This window comes from Solea solea, chromosome 21 (genome assembly GCF_958295425.1).
Source record: "Solea solea chromosome 21, fSolSol10.1, whole genome shotgun sequence".
In the NCBI taxonomy this organism is placed as follows: Eukaryota; Metazoa; Chordata; class Actinopteri; order Pleuronectiformes; family Soleidae; genus Solea; species Solea solea.
In genome coordinates, this window is record NC_081154.1 from 4,637,180 (window position 1) to 4,659,616 (window position 22,437).

Here is a 22,437-nt window from a genome sequence, read left to right on the forward strand (position 1 = left end):
TCTTCCTGTTCCTGTTGCCAGCTTTTAACCCACATAACCACACTGTCACTGTGTCTGAACAACTGACTCTATCACTGTGTCAGTCAGGTAAAACCAGTCTGCAGCTGTAAAACTGTTTACTTCATACTGTATATGAGTCAGATTTGGAGAAAAGTGGTGTAAACAACAACATGCTCTCTTTTAGCTATTAGCCAGGATTAGGTAATAATCCAATTATGTGGATCTAGATAAATTGGAATAGATGAATCAATTATTTTTCATTTCTGAGAATCTCTTAACAATTTGCTTGCCATTTGGTTTGGACATAATAATGATGGATACTGATCCCCTACATTTTACTTTAGAACAACAGTACACAAGTTGTTATAACACACACCTCAGTTCAGTTTCCTCCTTTATTCACTTCATCAAGAGTTCATCACACTTCAACAGAGACTGCCTCCATAAAACCGTATAATGCCTTTTGTGCCCCAAACTATTAGGCTTATGGGGACCCACATAGCCTTGCATCACTGTAGGGACAGCAGCTTGTCCTGGGTTGACTTGCTAAGAGTCCCGTAGGGAGTGCAGAGCTCAGTGGGAGCCGACACTGACAGAGCTGGTGGACGCTCAAAGAGGAAAGAGATGAAAGGAGGAGGCAAAAAATGCTAAGGGCCTCCTTCTGTTTCTTCTTCTTCTTCTTCTCCTTCTTCTTCTTTGTCTCAAACTTTTTGTTCTCAGTTTGGGCTTAAAAAGATGGAGGGAATCCAAAAGAGTAATCTCGGCAACTATCTGACGATCACGAAGGATCCATTTACTTCTTACATCTAAACTTATTCTGTTTCTATTCCGAACCCTAATCTATCGGCTTCTACTTACTTTGTCTTCTTCCTATTTGCCTTCTGTACTTTGTTTGTATTTCGATGCCTTCTCCTTGGTGTCTACCTCAGATATCTTCTCCCCCCTTTGCTGCATCATCTCCTTCTATGGTCATCCCTGTCTCTCTGTTCTTCCTCCGCCCCCCCCCCCCCCTTGTCTTAATATCTTTAATTCCCCTCCTTTTTTATTGTGCATCTCCTAATCTCCATTTCCCCCCTCTTCTCCCTTTTCCATCCTTTTGCCTCCATGTCATTACAGGCATATAATTTATGAAGTGTTGAAAATGTTCCTTTCCGAGCTGCTCTGCTCTGTAACCAAGGTTACCAACATGTGAATCGGTATTGCTGAAATCACGTGTGATTTCTTTTTTTTTTTTCTTTTTAGGTGGGCTAGTGGGACTGGAAAAGCTTCAGAGGCACAGTGTTGTATAGTCTGGAGTCTCGTGTTGAACATATTTCAATTAGGAGTGATTTTTGTTTTTAAACGACTGATATTGTTGTCGACCATCTTCAGGCTCCCATAACACGCCCACACACATGGACAACACTGCATGAGTCACTGCGAGTGCATTGTATTACTGTATTTGTCTGGATCGCATGTGAGGTAAAATAAACTGACACGCTCTGTTTTTTCTTCTTTATCATTAAATAGAAAAATAGAAAAGTGAGAATAGGGGCGGTCGCCTCTTGCATCTGGTTGCCAGCCGCGTTCTATCCGGCAGCTTTGTCCAGCAATGTGAGTGTGTGTTTGGTAAGTGTGTCGTCTTCTTCTTTCTTTCTTTTTTTTTTGTTATATTGACTGTTTTTTAGAGGCAGTCATAGCTGCAGTCCAGACAAATTCCTCAGACAGCACGAGGGCGGTTCACTGATGTTGTCGTCATCATTCTCGTGGTGTTTTCAAGCAAATTACATACAAAGTCAACACGATTAGATGTGAAAATGTGTGAATGCAAGTTGAAAATGTTGAAATCTTGGACCAAATATTTGTGTGACGGAAACCAATGAAAGTCTAGAGTATTCCAGAGTGTAAACATAGGTGATTGGACTTGTTTGACTTTTGTTGGAGATGTTTTCACCTCTCTTCTAAGGGGGGGGGGGGGTATTTGTTTCTTCAGAACTGTCCAAGATCTGAAGTGAAATGTCCAAAACAAAACTCAAAACAAGTCCAGTTGCCCTTTTTCGACACTTGTGAAGATACAATGACCTGGATGACTGAGAACCTTCTCAGGCGTACCAGTTTTTTGATTGTCCAGTATATCTGAGAATCAGAAATAAGGGTCTGTGAGCTCCTTACATTGCACTGAACAACTTTCATGGTTATTATTTTACTGATAAATAACAAAAAAGGTCAGGGCCTGGAGCAAAGAGTCTGAGAAACTGTGGGACCAAAGATCTGAAAGTTTCTTTAAAGTGCTGTAATCATGACCACACTAACAAGACCAGAACTTACCTGAGACCTTGCAGGAAATGACTGACTGAATCAAGACCAAGGCCAGAGTTTAGAGACCAGAGACCCGGACTTTTAGGGCTGAGACCGTTGAGATCAAGACAAAGACCAGGACAAGAGTTTAACCCAGAACTGGGTTATTTAGAGATTGAGACCGAGTCTAGATCAAGACAAAGACCTAGACCAGAGTTTAACCTAGACCTGGTCTTTTAGGGACTAAGACCAAGACCAGAGTTCAACCCAGATCTGGATTATTCAGAGATTGAGACTGAGCCAAGATCAAGACAGAGTTTCGAGACCAGAGTTTAACCAGACCTGCATCTTTAGGGACTGAGACCAAGTTGCGATCGAGACAAGAGCAAGACCAGAGTTTAACCCAGACCTGAACTTTTAGGGATTGAGACCAAGTGGAAATCAAGACTAAAACCAGAGTTTAACCTAGACCTGGATTATTCATAGATTGAGGCCTAGTCAAGAACAAGACAAAGACCAAGACCAGAGTTTAATCAAGACCTGGAGTACTAGGGACTAAGACTGGGTAGAGACAAAGACTAAAACAAGTCCACGATAAGATTAGGATTTATTCTGTGCAAGCTGAACTGTACTGTAATGCTAGGTGGAGATTGGGTTTTGTTTGGATGTCAGTGAGCTCAGTTGTTGCAGTCATCTGCAGCTGAACAGCGAAGTGAACCGCGCTGCCGCTCAGGTCACGGCAGTTTCTCCCCGCAATCACTCAGCTCTGATAAATTGGGGTCTTAGTGGGAAGTAGCCGGCACAAACAAACACCATTCATCAACCGTTCATGAACACTCGCCTTGGGAAGTCGTCCAGAAGCACTTGGTGTTGAAATGCCCATGCCTTATTCCATTTTATGAATAATAAATGCTCATTGGTATTTCATATTATGAATGGATGTCGTATTTAGAGTCACGAATAACCGGGTCTTAATTGCGTTACCTTTTGTGTTATGTATTCAGAGCGGCGCCTCGTTCCTGCCTCATAGGTAAAAGCAGTGTTTAATCAATATATTTTAATGGGAACCTTGTTTTAAGAGTCACAATAAAGCAATCAGTCCAATTAGGGTCAGAGTTGAACGCTGACTTTTCCTCTCTTTGTCTCTGGTGCTTACATGCAGGTGTTTTCTTTCTTCTGTCTTTTTAGGTCATGCATGCACATGTGATTATCAGCTGCGTGTAAACAGTGTTGTGTGTGATTAATATTTGCTGCTGCTGGTGTGCTGGCTGCAACAGATGCCATTAAACAGACAATGGTCCTCCTCATTGATTTCCTCCTGCTCTTGGATCGATGATCATATCACCGCAATGAATACAAAGAACATTTGCTGCTGCTGCTGCGATGTAGAGAGTAATGTGGACAGAAGGACAGCATTGCAATGTGGAGACAAAGTAAAACTAGTTGCTCTGCCTCTGGCTGTATCTCGTTCCCCTGATTCAGCTGTTGACTTTTCCAGGACCAGTTGTCCTCATGGGGACCAAAGCCTGGTCCTAATGAGGCAGAACCTAATTTGTTAAAGCTCTCGTTAAATTCAGGATTAAGATGTGGACCAGGCGTTACCTGGTTATGGTTGCAATTAAGGATAGTGTTTAGTTTAGGCTGCCTAAATGAACGGTGTCCCAACTAAGATAGCTGCTCAAACCTGTGTGTGTGTGTGTGTGTGTGTGTATGTATGTGTGTATGTGTGTGTTATTAAGACAGATGGCCTGAGGAAACATCTTCCCCTAGTGGCCACCAGCATTCATGCCACTGCAGGTTCCTCCAAATCTGGCAGCTTACACAGGAGAAAATAAGAATTGCCATCATTGTTATTTCTTTGACAAACATATTTAAACAACAATGCCAGTTGTTTTTTTTAAAGCCTTTCTTTCACTTTTTTTACAATGACTGCACTCAATGAAATGTGATCATTTCCCAAAGTGCTCCCAGAAAACGACAATGTGAAACGTTATTAATGTTATTATGTCTTTTTTTTATAAACATAAACATTTAATGAAGTTAAAGCTGCAGTGTGTATGTTGGACATTGGAAATCAGGCTCTGTGAGGCAAGACTATCAGACCTGACTGAGGGAGCGCTTGTGTGGTTATACAGCAACAGCGCCGGGGTGGGCGGGGCAAGAAGCACTTGAATGAGCAGTTTTTTGAGCAGCAGAACTCACTTCTGAACCTTTTGTCCGTCTGTCTTTCTGACATTTGTTCATATTTAAAGGGGAATTCTGCTATTTTCCGACTTTTTTTGTCCTATTTTTGATCTTTTTTTCTAATAGTACTTACAAAAAAGTTTCACAATTGGTCCAGTATATCACCTTGGGCAGCAGCCTTGACAGGTAGCAATCACCGCAGTGTAATCTTTCACGCACACACAAGGCTGTATTGGTTATCTACCAGAAAAGGACTTTGGTAGAAGTTGAAGTCACTTTTTTTTATAATGTTACTTAAGTAAAAGTCTAGACATTTATATGTATATGACATTTACTGTACTTAAGTATCGAACGTCATTTTTTGATATAAAATGTACTTACATTTTAGAAGTAAAAGTATTAAAAAAGTGAGGTGTTAGTGGTAGGGCGAGTTGTCTTTCAACTGGAAGGTTGTGGGTTCAATTCCAGGCTCTGCTAGTCCATATGTGTCCTTGAGCAAGACACTGTTCAACACCATGTTGAAGCGTGTGACTGGGTGAAAACTGTCATGTAAAGCAGCTCATCAAGACTAGAAAAGCTCTATATAAATACAGACCATAATACCAACTCTTCTTCTGATTTTATTTGGTAGTAACGAGTAACAAAGATAGTTAGCGGAAACGTAGTGGAATAAAAGTAAAAGTTGCTGGAAATATAAATACAGATATGTGAATTTTGTACTTTTTAAACTGAACGTTAAAATATTATTTTGAGGTATAAAATTATCAGGTTTTGGTGTTTGTTTATTCTTTTGTTATATACTGTACTTCTCAGTTTATCCTCAGCCGGTTGGAGTCACATTGCACCATGTGGTAACTTTCCCCCTCCTTCTCAAAATTCCCTGTAATAAAGCTTTGGACCAATCACGCCGCGAGTCTGCTGGATGCCACCACTCCCTTGCTTTTCATTGGCTCACAGTTGACAAGAAGATTCCAGCTGTTAGACCCCCGCTCCCTCTCCCCCCCTCCGCTCCTCGGCGCCGCTCGCACTGACGCGGAGCTCAGCCAATGAGGAGCGCGCTCCGCCGTCAGGACGCGCGCCCATTGGCGCAGAGCGTGCGCTCTTTGGGCGGGGACGTGAGAAGTTAGGAACCCCGTGTCCAGCTGTGAGAGCTTCTCCGCTGATGGACGGAACCCAGACCGAACACAGTCTGGAAGAGACGAGAGCGAGAGCAGGAGCGCACGCCTGGTTCCGTATGCGCAACAATGGAGCTTGGAGGCACGCTGTGGTGTTAGAGAATATCAAAGCCTGCGTCTTTTGGTGCCTGTTTGTGCCCAGCGACAGGATGCGCAGCGGCAGCATCTCCGTGGATCTTTAACGACCCTAATGCGGGATGTATGTACTTCAAACCGCCTGTGGATGCAAGGAAAAGTAGTGGATTCTTAATTTGGTGGAAGAAAGCGCGGGGAAACGAATCGAATTGTCATTTTATTTCTCTCTCTTTTTGCGGCTCTTCCATCAGCTCTGCGCAGGAGGAGGTGGATCGCCAAGAAGTTTGCGCGCGGCGTCAGTATTTTAACAAACACCGATTGCAGCTAAAGTGAACATCTTCCTGTTCCTTTTTTGATTCTTTCTAACAGAGGATGATGATGATGAAGTAGTGCTGAGGTTCCTGGAGAGGCAGGAGACCGGGGCTTGGGCGCACCGTGTCTGCGCGTCGACGGCACAACCTGGAAACGATCGGCGTCTCTCAAGACGCACCAAATAAAAACCCCAACACCAAGACCTTCATCTCATCCTCTCCTTCTCGCCAACTGGGTGTTTTTTCCCCCTTCTTCAGGCTGGTGTGGACTTTACAGCCACGACACAAACTGATCATGCGATGACTGAGCGCGCTTTGGGCACATTTTCAGAATCCATTACAGGTAAAGAAGATGCTCGTGCAGTAAACAAATAAACTGCCGCTGCTGATGGATGATGCTGCTGAAGTTTGGAGATGAACGGTGGCATGATTTAGTTGCTGCAGAGAGAAAGAGGGGGTGGTTTTGGCACTGCGTTTAATTCATTTTTTTGGAGGTGCTTATTGTTTTTGTGTTTTTTATCTCATGACAGCAAACATTCGATATATAGCCATCTATAATATGTCTGTATCAAATATTCGATTTAAAATCAACAAAATCGAGGATGTGTGCGCATTTTCCTCCACCACTTACTGCATTATTTTTGATTTAATTGTATTTTGCGGCATACTTTTGCATCTTTAAAAAGTGAAATATCAAAAATAAGCTGATTAAAATTCTCCTATTTCCCAAATCTAAATCTTTGCAGCCAACATGTGCACAGTCTGCTGCTGACACTTGCGCTTTTCAGTGCGTTATTCACTGTGCCATCTGATCATATGCGTATTTTCTCCCCCTCGTGCAGGAGGTGAATGATGGCCGAGGATGGGGGAAATCTCTCCGAGGGCTCCGACGCCCGGGGCTCGGAGGGTCGCTCCTCTCTGCCGAGGACTTTCATCCGGCTCAACGACCTGTCCGGGGTCGGGATAGGCAGCGGGGAGAGCGCTGAGGTCGCCGTGGAGCCGGCGTCCCCGGTGCCCCTGGCGCCCCCGGCGCCCGACAGGGTCTCCATAGGCGGGGAGGAAGCGTCTGCGAGCGGCGAGGACACGCTGCCTTACCCCACGCTGGCCCCCGTGGTCTTCTTCTACCTGAAACAGACCACGCGGCCTCGGAGCTGGTGTCTCAAGATGGTGTGCAACCCATATCCTTTTTTAAAAAAAAAAAAAAAAAATTCAAACCCAATGCCCAAGGAGTCCGGCTCATGTGCGCGCATGCGCGACACTCATCTGTGGCAGGTAAGAAAACACCTGTTTGCTGCTTTTTCCAGTTGACCTCGTGGGTTTTTCAGTGAGCACATGGACACAATAGATTCATGTGTGTTGATTGTGTTTATACCTCCTTCATATAAACATGTGTGTATCCAGTCAACAAGCTTTATGACCTAATTTAAGAAAAAAAAGTTTTGAGGTGTGTCCCATCACAGCTGTTTGTCTTCTTAAACTCATTTTATCACATTTATTCTTACGATGGAAGGTTCCCACAAACGATTCAGGAATCTGCTGCGTACTTCAGGACAGTATTCTGCACGGTGAAGGTGTTGTGTGCTCTTTAGTGGGCAATATCAGTAGAGTAGTAACGCGTCGAGCCTCTGTTTTTGGTTGAAAGTCCGTCCTTTTGCAACACTTCATCCCCGTATTTATAAAAATGTGCTGCTGTTTGAGTTTGACATTGAGTCAAATTCACAACCTGTTAATCTGTAAATTGTCTTGGAAGCTCTGGAGTTCAGGATGTCCTCCTGGAAATGATGGCATGGAGTGATTTATTGGGATTTCACGAGTTACAAAGCAAAGTGTGTTGCAAGTGCAATTGTATATTGGGGCCAAAACATCGTATCTTGATCAGGCTAAAGTGTCTCAAAACGTCTTCAGTCAGAAACAAACGCACGTTTTGCTGCCTTAAGCTAACAATAATGTGTAATGAGCTCGTTATAAAGACAAATACGTACTCGTGCTGTTACTGTGCATCATTTCAATTTTAAGAATCGCTGCTTCATCTTTGAGCCTAACGCATGATGAGTAGTTATTTTATGGGCCTGGCTGTCTCCATGACAACAGCAATGTTTTTATATTTATAAACGACTCACAGCAGCAGTGATATTTGTAGGTGAGACGGCAGGAAAACTGTAGGTTAAGGAATTCTCTGAAACACAAGGTGAGGTGGAACAAATCTTGAAGGAGAACCTTATTGTTTGTAACCAGTCTGCTAAAGCTGATATTTACTATGACGTGTGCCGCCGATCACTCTCCAGGTTCACCCTTGATAGAGAGATTTCGATCTTAATGGTTTCTTCCTGGTTAAATAAAGATTTAATTAAAAAAACAAAACAAAAAAAAGCCCTAAAACCTTTAAGTAAACGTTGAAAGAGAAAGTTTGGACCTATAGAAAGCTCTGCAGACTCACCTGAGGCTCGGGATCTCGGGCGGTGGCAGCAGAAGTTACAGACTAGAGCTTTAATGCGTCAGAGCCATGACATAATGCAGTCCATGAGTTAATAACGTCGGATCACATTTTTGGAAATGTTGTGTTTCTGTTCCCGTGAGTAGTTCTTGTATAAGACCCAGTTTGTGGGTGTGTTTGTTTGTTTGTTTGTTTGTTTGTTTGTTGGACTTCTTCCTCGTTCCCACGTCACGCTCTGATTCCTCTGAGCCTGTGTGTGTGTGTGTGTGTGTGTGTGTTTCTGCTTCCGATCAATTACTCATAACGACAGCATGAGCGATGAAAATCCATCAACCTCGTGTGATGGAGGCGGACAGTGAGAGGCTGCGTGTGATAATTAGTTTATTGATACACACCTGGAGTGGTTCACCGAGTGCTCGGCCTTTGCTTTTGGAGGAGGAGGAGGAGTGGTTGTTGGGGGGGTGGGGGGTATGGGGGGGAGTTTACAAGGGAGGGGGGTGGGGTCTGTTCAAGTCTCAGAGCCTTATTGAATCATTCCTGCCACTGAAGCGTGTTATTGTGTGTTATTGATTCCTAAGTGAACAGACCTGCACTGATTCACCTCTCTGGGGAGAAAAGGAGGCACCGGAGACTCTTTTCTAACGCTGTGTGTTTGTTCTTCTCTTCTCTCTGTGGTCGCGAGTTCTGTCTGCGGATTCATGACATGCAGCCTTTTGTTTTGTTTGTTCGCTGCTCATTCCGACACCCTCCGTTTCCTTCTCCCTTGTCTGCCTCCCACCATCTGCCCATCCATCCCTTCTTCTGCCTTTTATATTGTCGCTAACGCTCTTGCTTTTGTCACCGCTTTTAATTGAAACGTCAATTATCTTCCCCGCTCCCTTTCCCTCCATAAACGTCCATGATGTTGCTCTTGCACACCTTCCTCCTCCTCCTCTGTCTTCCTCCTTTCTTCCCCCCCTTCTTTATCTTTTAGTCCCAGTCTCACATCGATCGCGGCTGAATTTACATGTCTGTAAATGTCACATTTTTAAAGGTCTTACAAATAGACCCTTTGGAGCCGTGGGGGCCACTTGTGGCTCCACAGGGAGCCATGTTGGGCTTTGATACAGTTGGTGACTGGTTTCCCCAAGTCAGGGAAGCCTCAAACCAACACTCACGTGCATCCGCATCTGTATTTGGTTTGACTTTTACTGATCTGGTTTACTGTTGTGAAGGATGGGTTGTACGACAGTACTCTCATCCTATCTTGTCTTATCACTTATGTACAGTAAGGGGGGATTAGCCTAACTAATCCTAAATCAATCACAGATTACAGGCAACCTAAAAAGTGCAGTTAAATGTTGCCATTATTCAAATTTTGCATAATAACTTCCATATGAATTAAGTCAGTGAATGGCACAAAAGTCCATTGTGATATTTTCACATTACAGTGTAACGTGAAAGTGGAGAGTGTAGAAATTGGAACTGTTAACTTTATTTAGACATCACCTCGCTTGCAGTTTCTTTCTAATGAATTATGGGAAACCAAACCAAACCCTTTTTTCGTGGAATTCACTGATTTATCAAATTATCTTCTGTGATTTGTTTGTATCCCTTTGCTCCGTAAAGGTTTCACTGTACTTTCTTGTTCCTGTACGTGACCTATTTTACCCCCCCCCCCCCCCCCCCACACCTGCACATTGCAAAGTGTCTCTACGGCAGCATTTTAAATGCTGACCTGCACACGCAGCCCGCTTGCGTCACCGAAGCACGTCGTGAAAACGACATCGCAGACGGAACAGAGACCACATTCGACGCAAAAGTTAGAAGAGGTTGCATCACAGTCACTAGTTTGCCCTGAAGTCGTGGCTTTTCGACACTTAAAGATGCTAAGTTTGTGCTTTTTTTTTTAAAGTTGATTCTCTATGGTTGGATCTGGATCTCTGCAGCGAGACCTTTTCCCAGCACCTGGATTTGAAAGCGTGGAAGACACTGTTGGATAATCCACGAACACTCTGTTTGTTACACGTCTCGCCGGGACTGTGGCGCGTCATATTTAGACGTCCGCTCGTTTGCTTATTCATGTTTATCTGCAGCGACTCAGGGAAAGGTCAGTGCTTCTGTAATGGTTTATGACGTGGCCGCAGATCGATGTGTTTGAGTCTCTGTGCGTACGCTGACACCTCGTATCCAAGAGACCAGATGTATGTTTAGCTATATTTGTAACTCTTCCTCTCTTGATCCATGGCCTTCCTCTGCTGCTGCTGATGCCCCTCGACACCACGTCTCTCTCTCTTTCTCTGCTCCGAGGATTAATCCTGCAGTCGCCTCTCTTTCTTTCTCCTGCTATAAATACAACCACAGAGCAGCAGCAGCAGCACCTTCGACTCCGATGCTCGGAGGCTGCTTCCTCTGTCTGCTGCAAGGAGAACTCCACTGATCTCGAGGCTAGAATCTGTTCTAAACAGGCACACACTCGGAGAGCCCTCGGCCTTGGGCGGCCCACAGCCATCTCCAACAGTCTGAAGTAATTAGGACCCCTGGATACTTGCTGAGGTATTTAGGGTATAATTGAAGACCCCTGGGATGTTGAAATTCCCACTGCTGGTTTTTTTTTGCTAATGATTCCTGCAGAAACTGTGTCTGATTGTGAGAGAGTGAGATTGTTTGTGTGTGTGTGAGTCAGTTTGTTTAAACAGCATATACACACACAGTAATCCCGTAGGTGTCTCCTCTCTGGTGGGGAGCTGTGTTTGGTGCCAAGATGGAGATGGAGGAGGAGCAGGAGGAGGAGGAGAAGGGGAGTTTGGGAAGTGGTCCAGTGCGCTCTATCCTCCGCTCACTCTGATTTAAACAGAGGATTACACGGCCCGGAGCAGTGAGGGAGGGAGGGAGGGAGGGAGGACACCTGGCCGTGGCTGTAGGTGTTTGTCATCACGTTGAAACAGCCGAAAGGGAAGGCCGTCAAGAAGCACTTTTTCCTCAGGGGAAGAGAGGAGGGATTTTGGTGAAATTTTGCTACTGTTTTTTTTTTTTTCCACTCCTGTTTCACTTGCTCAGTTTGCTTTTCAACAAAAAACCCCGGGCTTTCGCATTTGTTGCTCGTTGTTGTGATGCGTCTTTCAAATAATGGAAGCTGAAGTGAGCACTTACTTAATCAGCAGAACATTTTCTCCTGCTCTCCCTGTTGCCTGTTTACCCCCCCTCCTTCTCTTCCTCCTCCTTCTCCTTAGCTTCTCTTTTCTCCTGCTTGTTTTATTTTACTGGAGCTAGAAGTGGCTCACATGGGTGTGCAGTAGCTAGCATTACTGCCTCACAATAAGAAGGTCACTAGTTTGGATACCGGTTCGACCAAGGACCTTTTCTCTGGGTTTTTCCTCCCATCCATCCATCCATCCATCATCCATCCACCCATCTTTCATTGGATGTGGGTCTAAAAAGTACGGACTTAGCGTTGCAGTTTCAAGGCTCAGACCAAGTGTCACTGGTGGGCAGGTAACAAAAAAAAGAATGAAGATATTTCTCAACTCAGGGGAAACTGAGGTTGGGAAGCACACTTTTTCAAAAGTACTACCCCTATTCTAGTAATACAAAGCTAAATGCAAATCGATGAAGTGTAGAGAAAACAATCGACAGATTGATCGATTATAAAAACAATCGTCAGTATGTTGGTCCTGCGATGGACTGGCGGCCCCGCCTTCCGCCCTCTGTCAGCTGGTACAGCCCCCTCAGTGACTGTCGTGTGGAGGATAAAGTGGTAGAAAAGGTTAAACGTTACTTTGGCTGCAGACCGAGCAGTGGCGCGTGTGTGCGTGTGTCATCTCTGACAGCCTCCAAAACCGGTAGCAGTCAGGGGGAAGATGAAATAAAACAAAAAGTGAGGCGCTGTTGAAGAGCCGTGTGGGATTTCAGAGAGCATTTTTTAAGAGGTGAAAAAGTGGTTCTCTTCCCGCCCCAACAACTTAACTTTCATATTCTCTCCCTCTGCTCCACCACAACCCACCTCCTCCCCTGTCTCCTGGGCTCCTCTGAGAATTTCAAGACTTTTCCAGCCTTCGCGCAGCTTCGTCTTCATCACGTATTCTAACAGAACTTCCGTCAGAACTTCTGTCGGAGGTGTTCGAGCATGCGCGCTCCGCGTGCACGTCTTCCCCTCGGAGACGAATCTGTCTGCGTGTTGTCTTTAACTCGCTGTGAGACCGACGCGATGACAGATTACGCTTGATGAAGACTTCAGTCATCGAGCCACGCGAGGCCTTTTTTAGTATGTGTGTGTGGGATTTTTTTTAGTCTGTGATTCATTCGTCTCGCTGAGCATTTGATGTACTTTGAATGTAAAGCACATGGCCACAGGGCCTGAGCTTCTGTAGTGTGTTTATGTGTGTGTGTTCAGAACTGCACATACTACCATGTTCACATTTTAGTGGTAAATATAAAATATGCTAATCTTGGATTTCCTCAGGCAAAAAACGTGTTTTTCATGAAAAAAAAAAAAAAACTAAACACATCTTTGATGAATCAGCTGGTGCCAATCAAAACCGGGGGTTGTTACTTTTTAATGCCACTGATTGAATAATGTCGTTACTGCTGAGCACCAGTTTTACTCAGCTGGAGCTGCTTCAAAAAAAGTCATGAACTTTTTTCATGCGAGTCGTCGACGAGAATGTGATGTGACCCCCGTCCCTGATTGTCACTATGGTTACCCCTTGTTTTCATGCTCACACAAAACCAAATGTGCACATGTAGTGACTTCACACGGGCAATGGGCTTGTGTCGGGACGTCACGTTCTATTTATTACATTTGATCCCGTAAAAAAAAAAAAAGTTGATTGCCGTCACTTTGAGTTAAATCTCGTACATCAATGGCGTTAAGCAAGAACGAAATCCATCTCAGACCAAACGGAGACATTGAGAAGTCTCAGTAATACAAAAAAAATATCTTGCTCTGCCATTAATCCTTAAAAAAAAAAACCTGACAAAATGCTGAGGTACATTCTTAAGGGGGGGACGAACAAAACTGCATTTTGTGCAATTTAGGAAACGATGGAAAAGTTAGGGCACCACGAGGGACAGCGCTGGTCCAACAAACGCGTCCCGTGGCACCTTTCAGCCGAGCCGAATGTGAGGTGTTGGAAAACCGGGCAGACTGAGAACGAGACCCTTTGGTCTCACTCTGCATATTTTTGTTTCCCTTTCAAGAAAGAGACGGAGCGGCGGAATGAGAACGTAGATAACTGCCAACTGAGCGGCTCTAATGAGAACACGGATGCATTCAGTGCCGACTGTAGGCGTCTGTGGGTGGGAGGTTTTTTTTTTTTGCGATTGTGCGAGAAAACTCTTTGTTACATTCAGGATTTGATGCTAGTTGGTCGTGATTTATCACCGTTAGTCACTGAACCTTCGCTCTTGGCTGCGGCTGAGGGAAATGAGTGAGTTGTTTATCGCGTCCCAGTCCAAATATCAGTTGCAATATTTATCCGAATAATTGCAGTGATGTTTTGTTGCCCATGTCGTGCAGCCCTACTGTGTTGCGTGCCTCAAACCTGACTAACATCTGTTGAGCACACTCTCGCAGGCACCCGTGTCTGAAAGTGAAAGTTCTTCTTGGGATAAATGCGTTTGAACACAAACCAAACGCTGATTCCCTGACAACAGTGACAGATAAGTTTACTGGCAGAGACAAACTCCTGACACACTAAACAGTGTGCATGAGAAATGCAGTGATTCAGCCACCGGCACTGCCGAAAGTGCCAATTATTGATGAATAACAGCACTGACAATCAGGAGAAGATGGCAGGAGAGCGGGAGTGAAGTGAGGCCGAGCTCTGCAGCGCTGCAGCGAGGTGTGAGTAGAAGACTCAGTATGAGGTCTGGTCTTAATGAGGAGCTTTGTTCAAGCTGTTAAACTGCAAACAGACTGAACACAAAGACTGTTTTCTTTTCTGCTCATTCTTCTACTCTCTTGCTGATTGCTACATTTTTAACCTACTGTATTGCTCATTAAAGCGTTTGCATCATGTTGTTCCCCGCACCAGGTGTTTGGCAGTTCACTTCAGGCCTAATCCCATTTCGCCCCATGCTCTTACTACTTAGCGCTACCCTTCCATTTTACACGGTCACATGTCTCTAAACTTGTTGGGATAGAGGGTTAGTGTGAAGTGTAAGACCTAAAGCTGTGTTTCTGTCGTGGTACAGCTCGGTCTGGTACAGTAGGGTACGGTTTGGAATGGTAAAGCCTGGTTGCGTTAGCGAGATACGTAGCACGAAGGGTCGGAAGGGAGTGATGTTTTTCTGTCAACTGACGTGGGTGGAGCTCGTCTAGCTGCTCCCGGTCCGTACCGTTTTACTCTGGTATCCCAAGGGAAAGGTGCCCGAGAAATTGAACGGTTAAGGCCAGTTATTTTCGTTCTATTCCCAAAGGAAACCTAAAAAAAATACGTACCATTCCGTACCTAACTGTACCGCTCGGTGGAGCCAGTGTAACAACTTAAGTACGTCTTCACACGGCACTTTTTTGACATGAGTGATTTTTTTCAAGCAAGAACCTATTATTTCAGTCAGCGATTTGAGCATCGCATAACTATGTGCTCCTGATCTTTGGTCCAGTAACTTTTCACTGTGTGTTTTTATGATTCATCGTTTAGAATCATGTGATTATCTACGGTTATTTGAGATTTACATGCATACAACTATGGAAGACGTTGGTGATCAATACCTTCCTGTGTGTGTGTGTGCATCCAAAGCTTTAAACTGCATTTTTGCGTTTCCGTGTGTTTTCCATTTGTTTTGTCCAAGTTGTATTCTGTGGCGTCACAGTGCATTTTTCTTGTCAGACATGTGTGACGTGTCTCCCATCCCTGTGAGTCTGGTGGCCGAGTTTACAAATGAATGTAAATCCAGTAAAAAACAAAACAAAAAAAACAACAACCACATGCTAAGTTCCCAAAGGACGAGAAGGAGAAGGAGGGAGAGGAAGAGAGAGAGCAGCAGTGTTAGTGTCTAATGAAGAGGGAGGGAGCGTTGACTTCTTTTTGCTGTCTTCAAGAACTCATCTGCAGCTCTGTGAAAATGACTTCATCGTGTGTGTGTGTGTGTGTGTTTCTCAGTCATTCATAGTTTTAGCTTTCGTCTCAAGTTGCAGTCCGCCTGTGGATTGAGATGCACCGTCATGTGTGTGTGTGTGTGTGTGTGTTTATCTCCACACAGCAAATTTGTCACTGATTTTTCTATCAATTATTCGTAAATAGGGAACAATTAGAGCAGATAAACTCTCCGCCGTTAATCACTGCCGTGTCAGAACATGAACACAGCTCATCGTGATTAAGATTTATTAAAAACAAAAACCCTGTCATCTGCAGTTAATCTTGTGGTTGGATGATTGGCCTGGTTGATGGTGTTGAGAGTTTGTCGGGTTGTTTGTGGGTTGGTTCAGGACTCGTGAGTTTGGGGTGTTGATGGATTTGTAGATGGATGAATTTGATGGTTTGTGGCTGGTTGTTGCTTGAGTGACTGCTAAATTGTTGGGACAACTGTTGGGATGTTTGGTTGCTTGCATTGTTGTGTTTTCTGTTCTGTTTTTCTGACTCATCAGTTAATGTGATGTTGGTTGATTTGCGAGTTGATGCGTTGAGTCTTTGATTGTTTAATTGGTAACTGGTTTGCGTTGGGTGTTGGACTTAGTTGGTTGCGCGAGAGTTTGATGACATGATGGATTTCATTGGGTTATCGTCTGACCTGTTTGAACAGTGAATATATGGTTGATTGTCACTGTTATTAGATGTTAGACTGGTGGGGTCGGAGGTTGACTCTGTGATTTATTGGTTCACTGGGTGGTTTGTTAGGTGGCTGCTTAGCTGTAAAGCCAGAAGGTCGAAGCGTCAAGGATGGATTACTGAACAAGCCTACTGGTCTCTGGGGGCCCTAAAAGCCTCTGTGCTACTACTTTGTCTTCACGCTCCATCCTGTTCTCTGAGGTCTAATAGGTGGCTGCTTTTAGATGTAGCCAAATTCCCCGACCAAAAACCTGGGCCGATCGGGGCTTTTCTGTTGCTGCTCCTAAACTTAGGAACGGATTACCGATGGAAATGAAATCAGCCCCCACCATTGAACATTTTAAATCACTTTTAAAGACCCATCTCATCTCCTTGGCCTTCACTTCAGAATAAAAAAATAGGCAACCCAGACACTTCTATGTTACTATTTTACTGTTTAACTTATCAACAGAACAAGAAATTTAAAGGTCTGGTTGGATCGGAAATGCAGTTCAACATTTTCCACCGTGGACGGACTAATCTAAGTCATTGATTAACTGAGAAAATTAATAATAGATTGACTGAAAATGGCAAAGATGACCATTGTAGTGTCTTTATACAAAGAGAGAGCTAGTTTCTAAACGATCACTCTTGCTTCTTTTCACTTGCTGTAACTGGAAACTGCTTCCATGTTTGTGTGGATTTCAAGTGCTAAAAAAACCCAGCATATTTGTTTCTGTTTTGAAAATGCACCTAGCGAGACGTACGGCGAACACTGTAAATAGATCCGCTCCGGAGTCTTTACACACACACACACACACTTTGGGTATTTCGCGAGGGAACGGCGAGGTGACCTTTTTCTAAATCCGTCTCTCTCTTCCTTGGCACGTCTCGTCTTGTGCTTGTTTCCGTGAGATGGCTGTAAGTTTATATAGGAGCGAGTCCAGGGTTTTCCCTGCCAGCTTTTTCTTATTAGAGTATTGTAGGGGACTTGAGCGCCGTCGCAGCAGAAGGGCAGCGGGCGGGCGGGCGGGCGGACGTGGGTGGGGTTTGAGGAGGAGGAAGATGGGGGGAGTGAGCTAGCTTTACAATTTCATTGTGCACCTGAATTGAGTTATCTTTTACCTGTTTTTGCCGCTGTGGCATCAAAGCCAATACGTCTGTCTGTCTCCTTTCTTTATCATTTACAAGCCTCCTTCTCTCCTTCAGATTCATCTCCTTCACTCTCCTTCTGTGTGAAGCCCTTGGCAAGAATATAGATATATATCCTGATACTGTACCGAGGTGATGATAAGATATATTGAAATAAAGCAGGGTTCTCAAACTTAGATGACCTTTAGGGTCCACTGAGGGTCTGGTTTGGTCAGTAAGGGGCCGGTCAAGTAAAAAAAAGACATTGAAATAATCACAATTAATAATTATGTAATTTCATAATGAAAGTGTTTGTATTGATGTGGAACGATAATACAATGTATTTATGATTCCAAAACCACTTGTTGTAACTTAATTAAGTTATGTGGCGGCCGTGAGTTTGAGACCTCTGTGGCAGAGGCTGTGCGACAAACTGTAGAAGTTGCTCTGACGCACTTTATGATGCACGAGATGCTACGTGTGATAAATGCATTATAAACAAAAACATCGCGTTCAGTTTGAATATTAACGTATAGATTCAGGGCTTCTATGAATAAAATATAGTATCACGTTATGTAATATAGTGATTTTTATAGTTTATTGATATATTCTTACAACTAAGCAAACATTTTCATTAGAGCTGAAACGATTCTTGGATTACTAAACAAATCGTCAACTATTCTGATAATCCATTAATCAGTTTTAGAGGGTTTTTTAACATTTAATACAAGCTTTCTGATTTTTCAGTTAAGTTTCTTAAATATTTTTTGTTTTCTTTGCTCCATTTGACAAAAAAAAAAAAATTTGAACTGAACAGACATTTGAGAACATCATCATTTCCAGGTTTGGTAAACACTGATTGATTTTATGGACAAAAGAATACTCGAATCATCGAGAAAATAATCGACAGATTTATTGATTCTAAAAAAGAATCGTTAGTTGCGGCCCTAATTTTCCACTTCTTTCTCCTTTTAAATACCACCTCCAAAAACTATGGGAATTCTCTCCCTTCTTTATCTTTTTTTTTTTACACTCACTCCTTCCTGCTCCACCCTCTGCTCATAGTTCCTGTGATAACCACTCCCCCTCCTCCTCCTCCTCCTCCTCAGACACATTGATAAGTTGTTGACCAGCACAGCGGGGGATACTGCGTCTGACTGAAGTACCATTTTTAGACCCGCGTTACCAGCCAGGGACTCAGGTGGCGTTGACACACACCAGACCTGACCACTAACCTTATCTCAGCACAGACACACACACACACACACACACACACACACACACTCACTCACTCACTTCTCAGGGGACAAACATGTAGCGAGTCATATCAGCCCGCTGTCAACTCAGCCCACTGTGGAATTTCCACTATTGTCAATAATTCAGACACACTTTTCTCCTGTGCCACCTCCTTCCCTCCGCCTTCCTCTCTGTTCCAGTGTCGCGATCGCTCTCTGTCAAGTCATCAGAACACTAATCAGGATTTTCCCGCAGCAGGGCCGAGGAGTCTGTAGACGGAATGAAAGAGAAAAAAAAAAAGAAGAGAAAAAGGCAGAGATGTCTTATTATAGATAACAAACGAGGGATATAAATACCTCTGGGGGTGGGAAGCTTATATAAGAGTCATGATATGTCCATTGGCCTCTCTGCTTGATTCTGTGTGTGTGTGTGTGTGTGTGTGTGTGTGTGTGTGTGTAGACCCTTCCTCGCCTTGTTTATCTTCAGCTCCCATATGTCCACGACTTGTTTTCTACAGAAGTGTATTAGGGCCATGTGTAAAAAAAAAAAAAAATGAAAGAAAGAAAGAAAAAATAATAAAACAGCATGAATTATGAGAACAAAGTTTGAGATTTAAGTCAGAATTTTGACTTTAATCTAAATTATATTTGTGGCCCTAATACTCTTTCATACAAATTTTTCATTTTATTTTGAAAAACAAATGAATGAATGAATCATACACAAATGAAACCGCTTGATAGTCGTTCACATTATTTTACCACGCGCCCGTAGCTAAAGCGTCACTCTGTTGTTTGTGAGGAAGAGACTTCAGTGTGTGTCGAATCACCGGAGGCGATGTACACTATACATGTTTGCGTTTTTCCCTCATTATGTTGTGGCTAATTACTCTTGTGCTGCGTGTGTGTGATTAAGAAATGGCCTGCAGACGGACAGAGGCGCTGGACATTTAAGCAGTGATGTGTGTTGATGCGATGAGCAGTGCAGTGTGTGAGCAGGAGCCGGTGCCCGGACCATTGCAACCTCTAACAACCAGATCGTACAGAAGCATAGCAACCGTATCCGGGCACAGGACTTTACGCTTTTTTCTTTTAAATCGGACTGATATCGTTATCGTCCCATCCTTAATTGATACAAAAATATTCTTCACAGTGGTTTTATGAAAGTAGTTGAATGTCATATTTAAGCCTCTGACCATGAGTTATTAGCACATTTTATGCAATTTGACTCTCTCTCTTCCACTCCTCTCACCACTCAAAGAAAACTGTATTATTTTATTCATATAATGTTATTTTTACTATAAAAGTAATTTTTTTTTTAATAAAAATGTATATTTTAAGGCGAAAGAATCATCAGAAGATATTGCCATGCTTATAGTATATTAATAGATGGCGAATCGAGACAGAAGTAGACAGTTAAAACTTTTAGGCTTCAAAATGGCAGTTTACAAATTCACCAGTGCATCCACGTAAACCAAACACGATAATTACAACCATTTTGTCTTTACGATTAATAAATACTCATAGAAAACCAATCCTGTTTCAACAGTTGGTGTGAGAATGATTAGCTCGACGTATTGCATGTCGCCCTCAAATGCATAATAAAGGCCATTTTTACTGCGTTTACAATCTAAGGACGAGTCAGCTGGAGGCTTTAAAGTGTTCCAACCCTATCACACAGCTAATGTTACAGCATTACGGTGATAAGCGTGCGTTCGTCTTCGTCGTGTGGTAAATCGGTCATTCCTGTAAAGTGTGTGTGTGTGTGTGAGTGAGAGAGGAGGGTAAACAACAAACAAGCGCTTAACGATTTCATAATCCTCGTACATACAACAGCGACAGCACTAATGCACACGGGCCTCGCTTGCTAAGCTAAATTATGGTGCACTTACAATTGTAGGTTAATGCTGTGTATCGTGCAGTATATCTGCAACTTGTGTGTGTGTGTGTGTGTGTGTGTGTGTGTGTACATGTCGTCTGTGTACTTACTTTTTGTCATACTCTAATTACTCCGCTTCACTTCAGTGCCCTTTCCCTGCAATCTGTTTTGCTCAGGCACTGACATGACAATAGAGACGCACACACACACACGCACGCGAGCGCACACACACGCACGCGAGCGCACACACACGCCCTCCCCTCGCCACTTGGCCCAAATCACTGTGACATTTACAGTTTTGCAGCCATTAGAGCGTCATGTCCCAGGGGTGACTGTGGTGATAGTGGCTGCGGATGAATCAGATCACAGCGTTCCGCTGGAACAAACGCCGAGTCTCCGCCCCCCTACACCTCCTATACCTCCTCCTCAGACCTACACCTGCTCTGGGATCAGCTGACGAGCGAATGGGATTAAGTCCCGCGAGCCTGGAACTCATCCCAGACTTAAAGGCCACTACAAAGTCTGGTAATTAATACAGGTGTAATCTGTTCCACTGGCAGACCAGTCTTTAATAAAGTACCTAAAAGGGATACTTGAGTAGAAGTACAAGTATCTATGACTTTGGTAGAAGTTGAAGTCACTTTTTTTTATAATATTTACTTAAGTAAAAGTCATAAAGTCTATGACATTTACTGTACTTAAGTATCAAAAGTCATTTCCTGATATAAAATGTACTTTTGTGGTTGTGGGTTCAATTCCTGGCTCTGAGCAAAGACACTTGCAGCATGTGAATGGGTAAATGGGTGAATAGTAAAAACTTTGTTTTTTTGTGCATGTAGATGTAGAAAGTCCTTGTTGCCGTCGTCGTCGTCGTGTTTATTCGTCGAACACAGCCGTGCTCAGTATCATTAGGTAATTAGGTAATAAAACCTGCTGATTGTGAATCTAATGGTAAAGAGTTTAAGGAAATGTAAACCTGCGGGTGGGAAGGGACAATCTATTTTTTGTTGTTATTAATCAATAATCCCAAAATAACCTTTGCAGCATAATGTAAATGATGTCGTCTGAGAGAGAGAACTACACTTCTGCACCTTCTATAAACTGAGTTTCCTGCAAGACACTCAGGCCTTGGTCTCTTAACACGGGTGTAAACCTGATGTTGTGTTTCCGTGATGATACGGTTCGGTTTGGAATGGTAAAGCCCTGGGTCAGGCTTGGGTTTCGACTGAGAGCAGCACCTTCTACTTACTCTGGTAACCTCCAAGGGAAGAGTGCCAGTGATGGAACAGTAGGAGCCGGTTATTTTTGGTACTATTCCTAATAGAAATGCAAACCTGTGCCAAACCGAACCGTTCCACTGGATGTAAACACAGATTTAATGGTAACTGATCCAGAGCCTGAGAGAGATGTCAGAGTGAAAACTCATGTGCAGATGAAATGCAACTTTTGGATTTCCGCTATATATATATATATATATATATGTGTATATATATATATATATATATATATATATATAGATATAGATATATATATATGTATATATATCTATATATATAGATATATATAGTTCAAAGTTTACTTGGCTCGTTTTTATGAACAAAAAGACAAGAAAATAATGACTTCTGCACAATTATTGCTACTTTATGTCACCACTAAAAATGGGACATAAAATGAATCGAAACTTTGACTCAACAACACATAAGACGACGGAAAGAGTTTGTGTATATACTTATATACGCTATACTGTATGTGAATGCCATGAAGTGTCAGGAGAACGAAAAAAACAAAAAAAACAATGAGAGCAACAGAAAGAAATCTATTTATATTTAAGTTTCACCATCCAAAAAAACAACAATTCACAGTAACAATGGCTCAGTAAGAAAACCCTGCAGAGATACAAACGACGCCTCGATGCAAACAACTCGACCCTGTCCTTCACACCGTCGCACACATATCGCCGTCTCTCTCCGTCGCTCCTACACATTTTATGAATGTGACAATAACAAATA

The 22,437-nt window shown here is 43.2% G+C and overlaps 1 protein-coding gene across 9 annotated transcripts in view; it reads left to right on the top strand.

Annotated features, from left to right (window-relative positions):
- The first annotated feature begins 1,224 nt into the window (after window positions 1-1,224).
- cacna1g (calcium channel, voltage-dependent, T type, alpha 1G subunit) overlaps window positions 1,225-22,437 on the top strand; it is a 219,363-nt gene continuing 198,150 nt past the window's right edge. For 8 of the 9 annotated variants that reach the window (XM_058621893.1, XM_058621889.1, XM_058621896.1 and 5 more), the window contains exons 1-2: window positions 5,614-6,365; window positions 6,865-7,199. In XM_058621893.1, the coding sequence (XP_058477876.1) occupies window positions 6,872-7,199 (328 nt within the window). In that variant the 5' untranslated portion in view covers window positions 5,614-6,365; window positions 6,865-6,871. Of the gene's footprint in view, window positions 1,609-5,613; window positions 6,366-6,864; window positions 7,200-22,437 lie in introns of those variants that run through there. The other variant, XM_058621890.1, reaches the window with a different exon arrangement.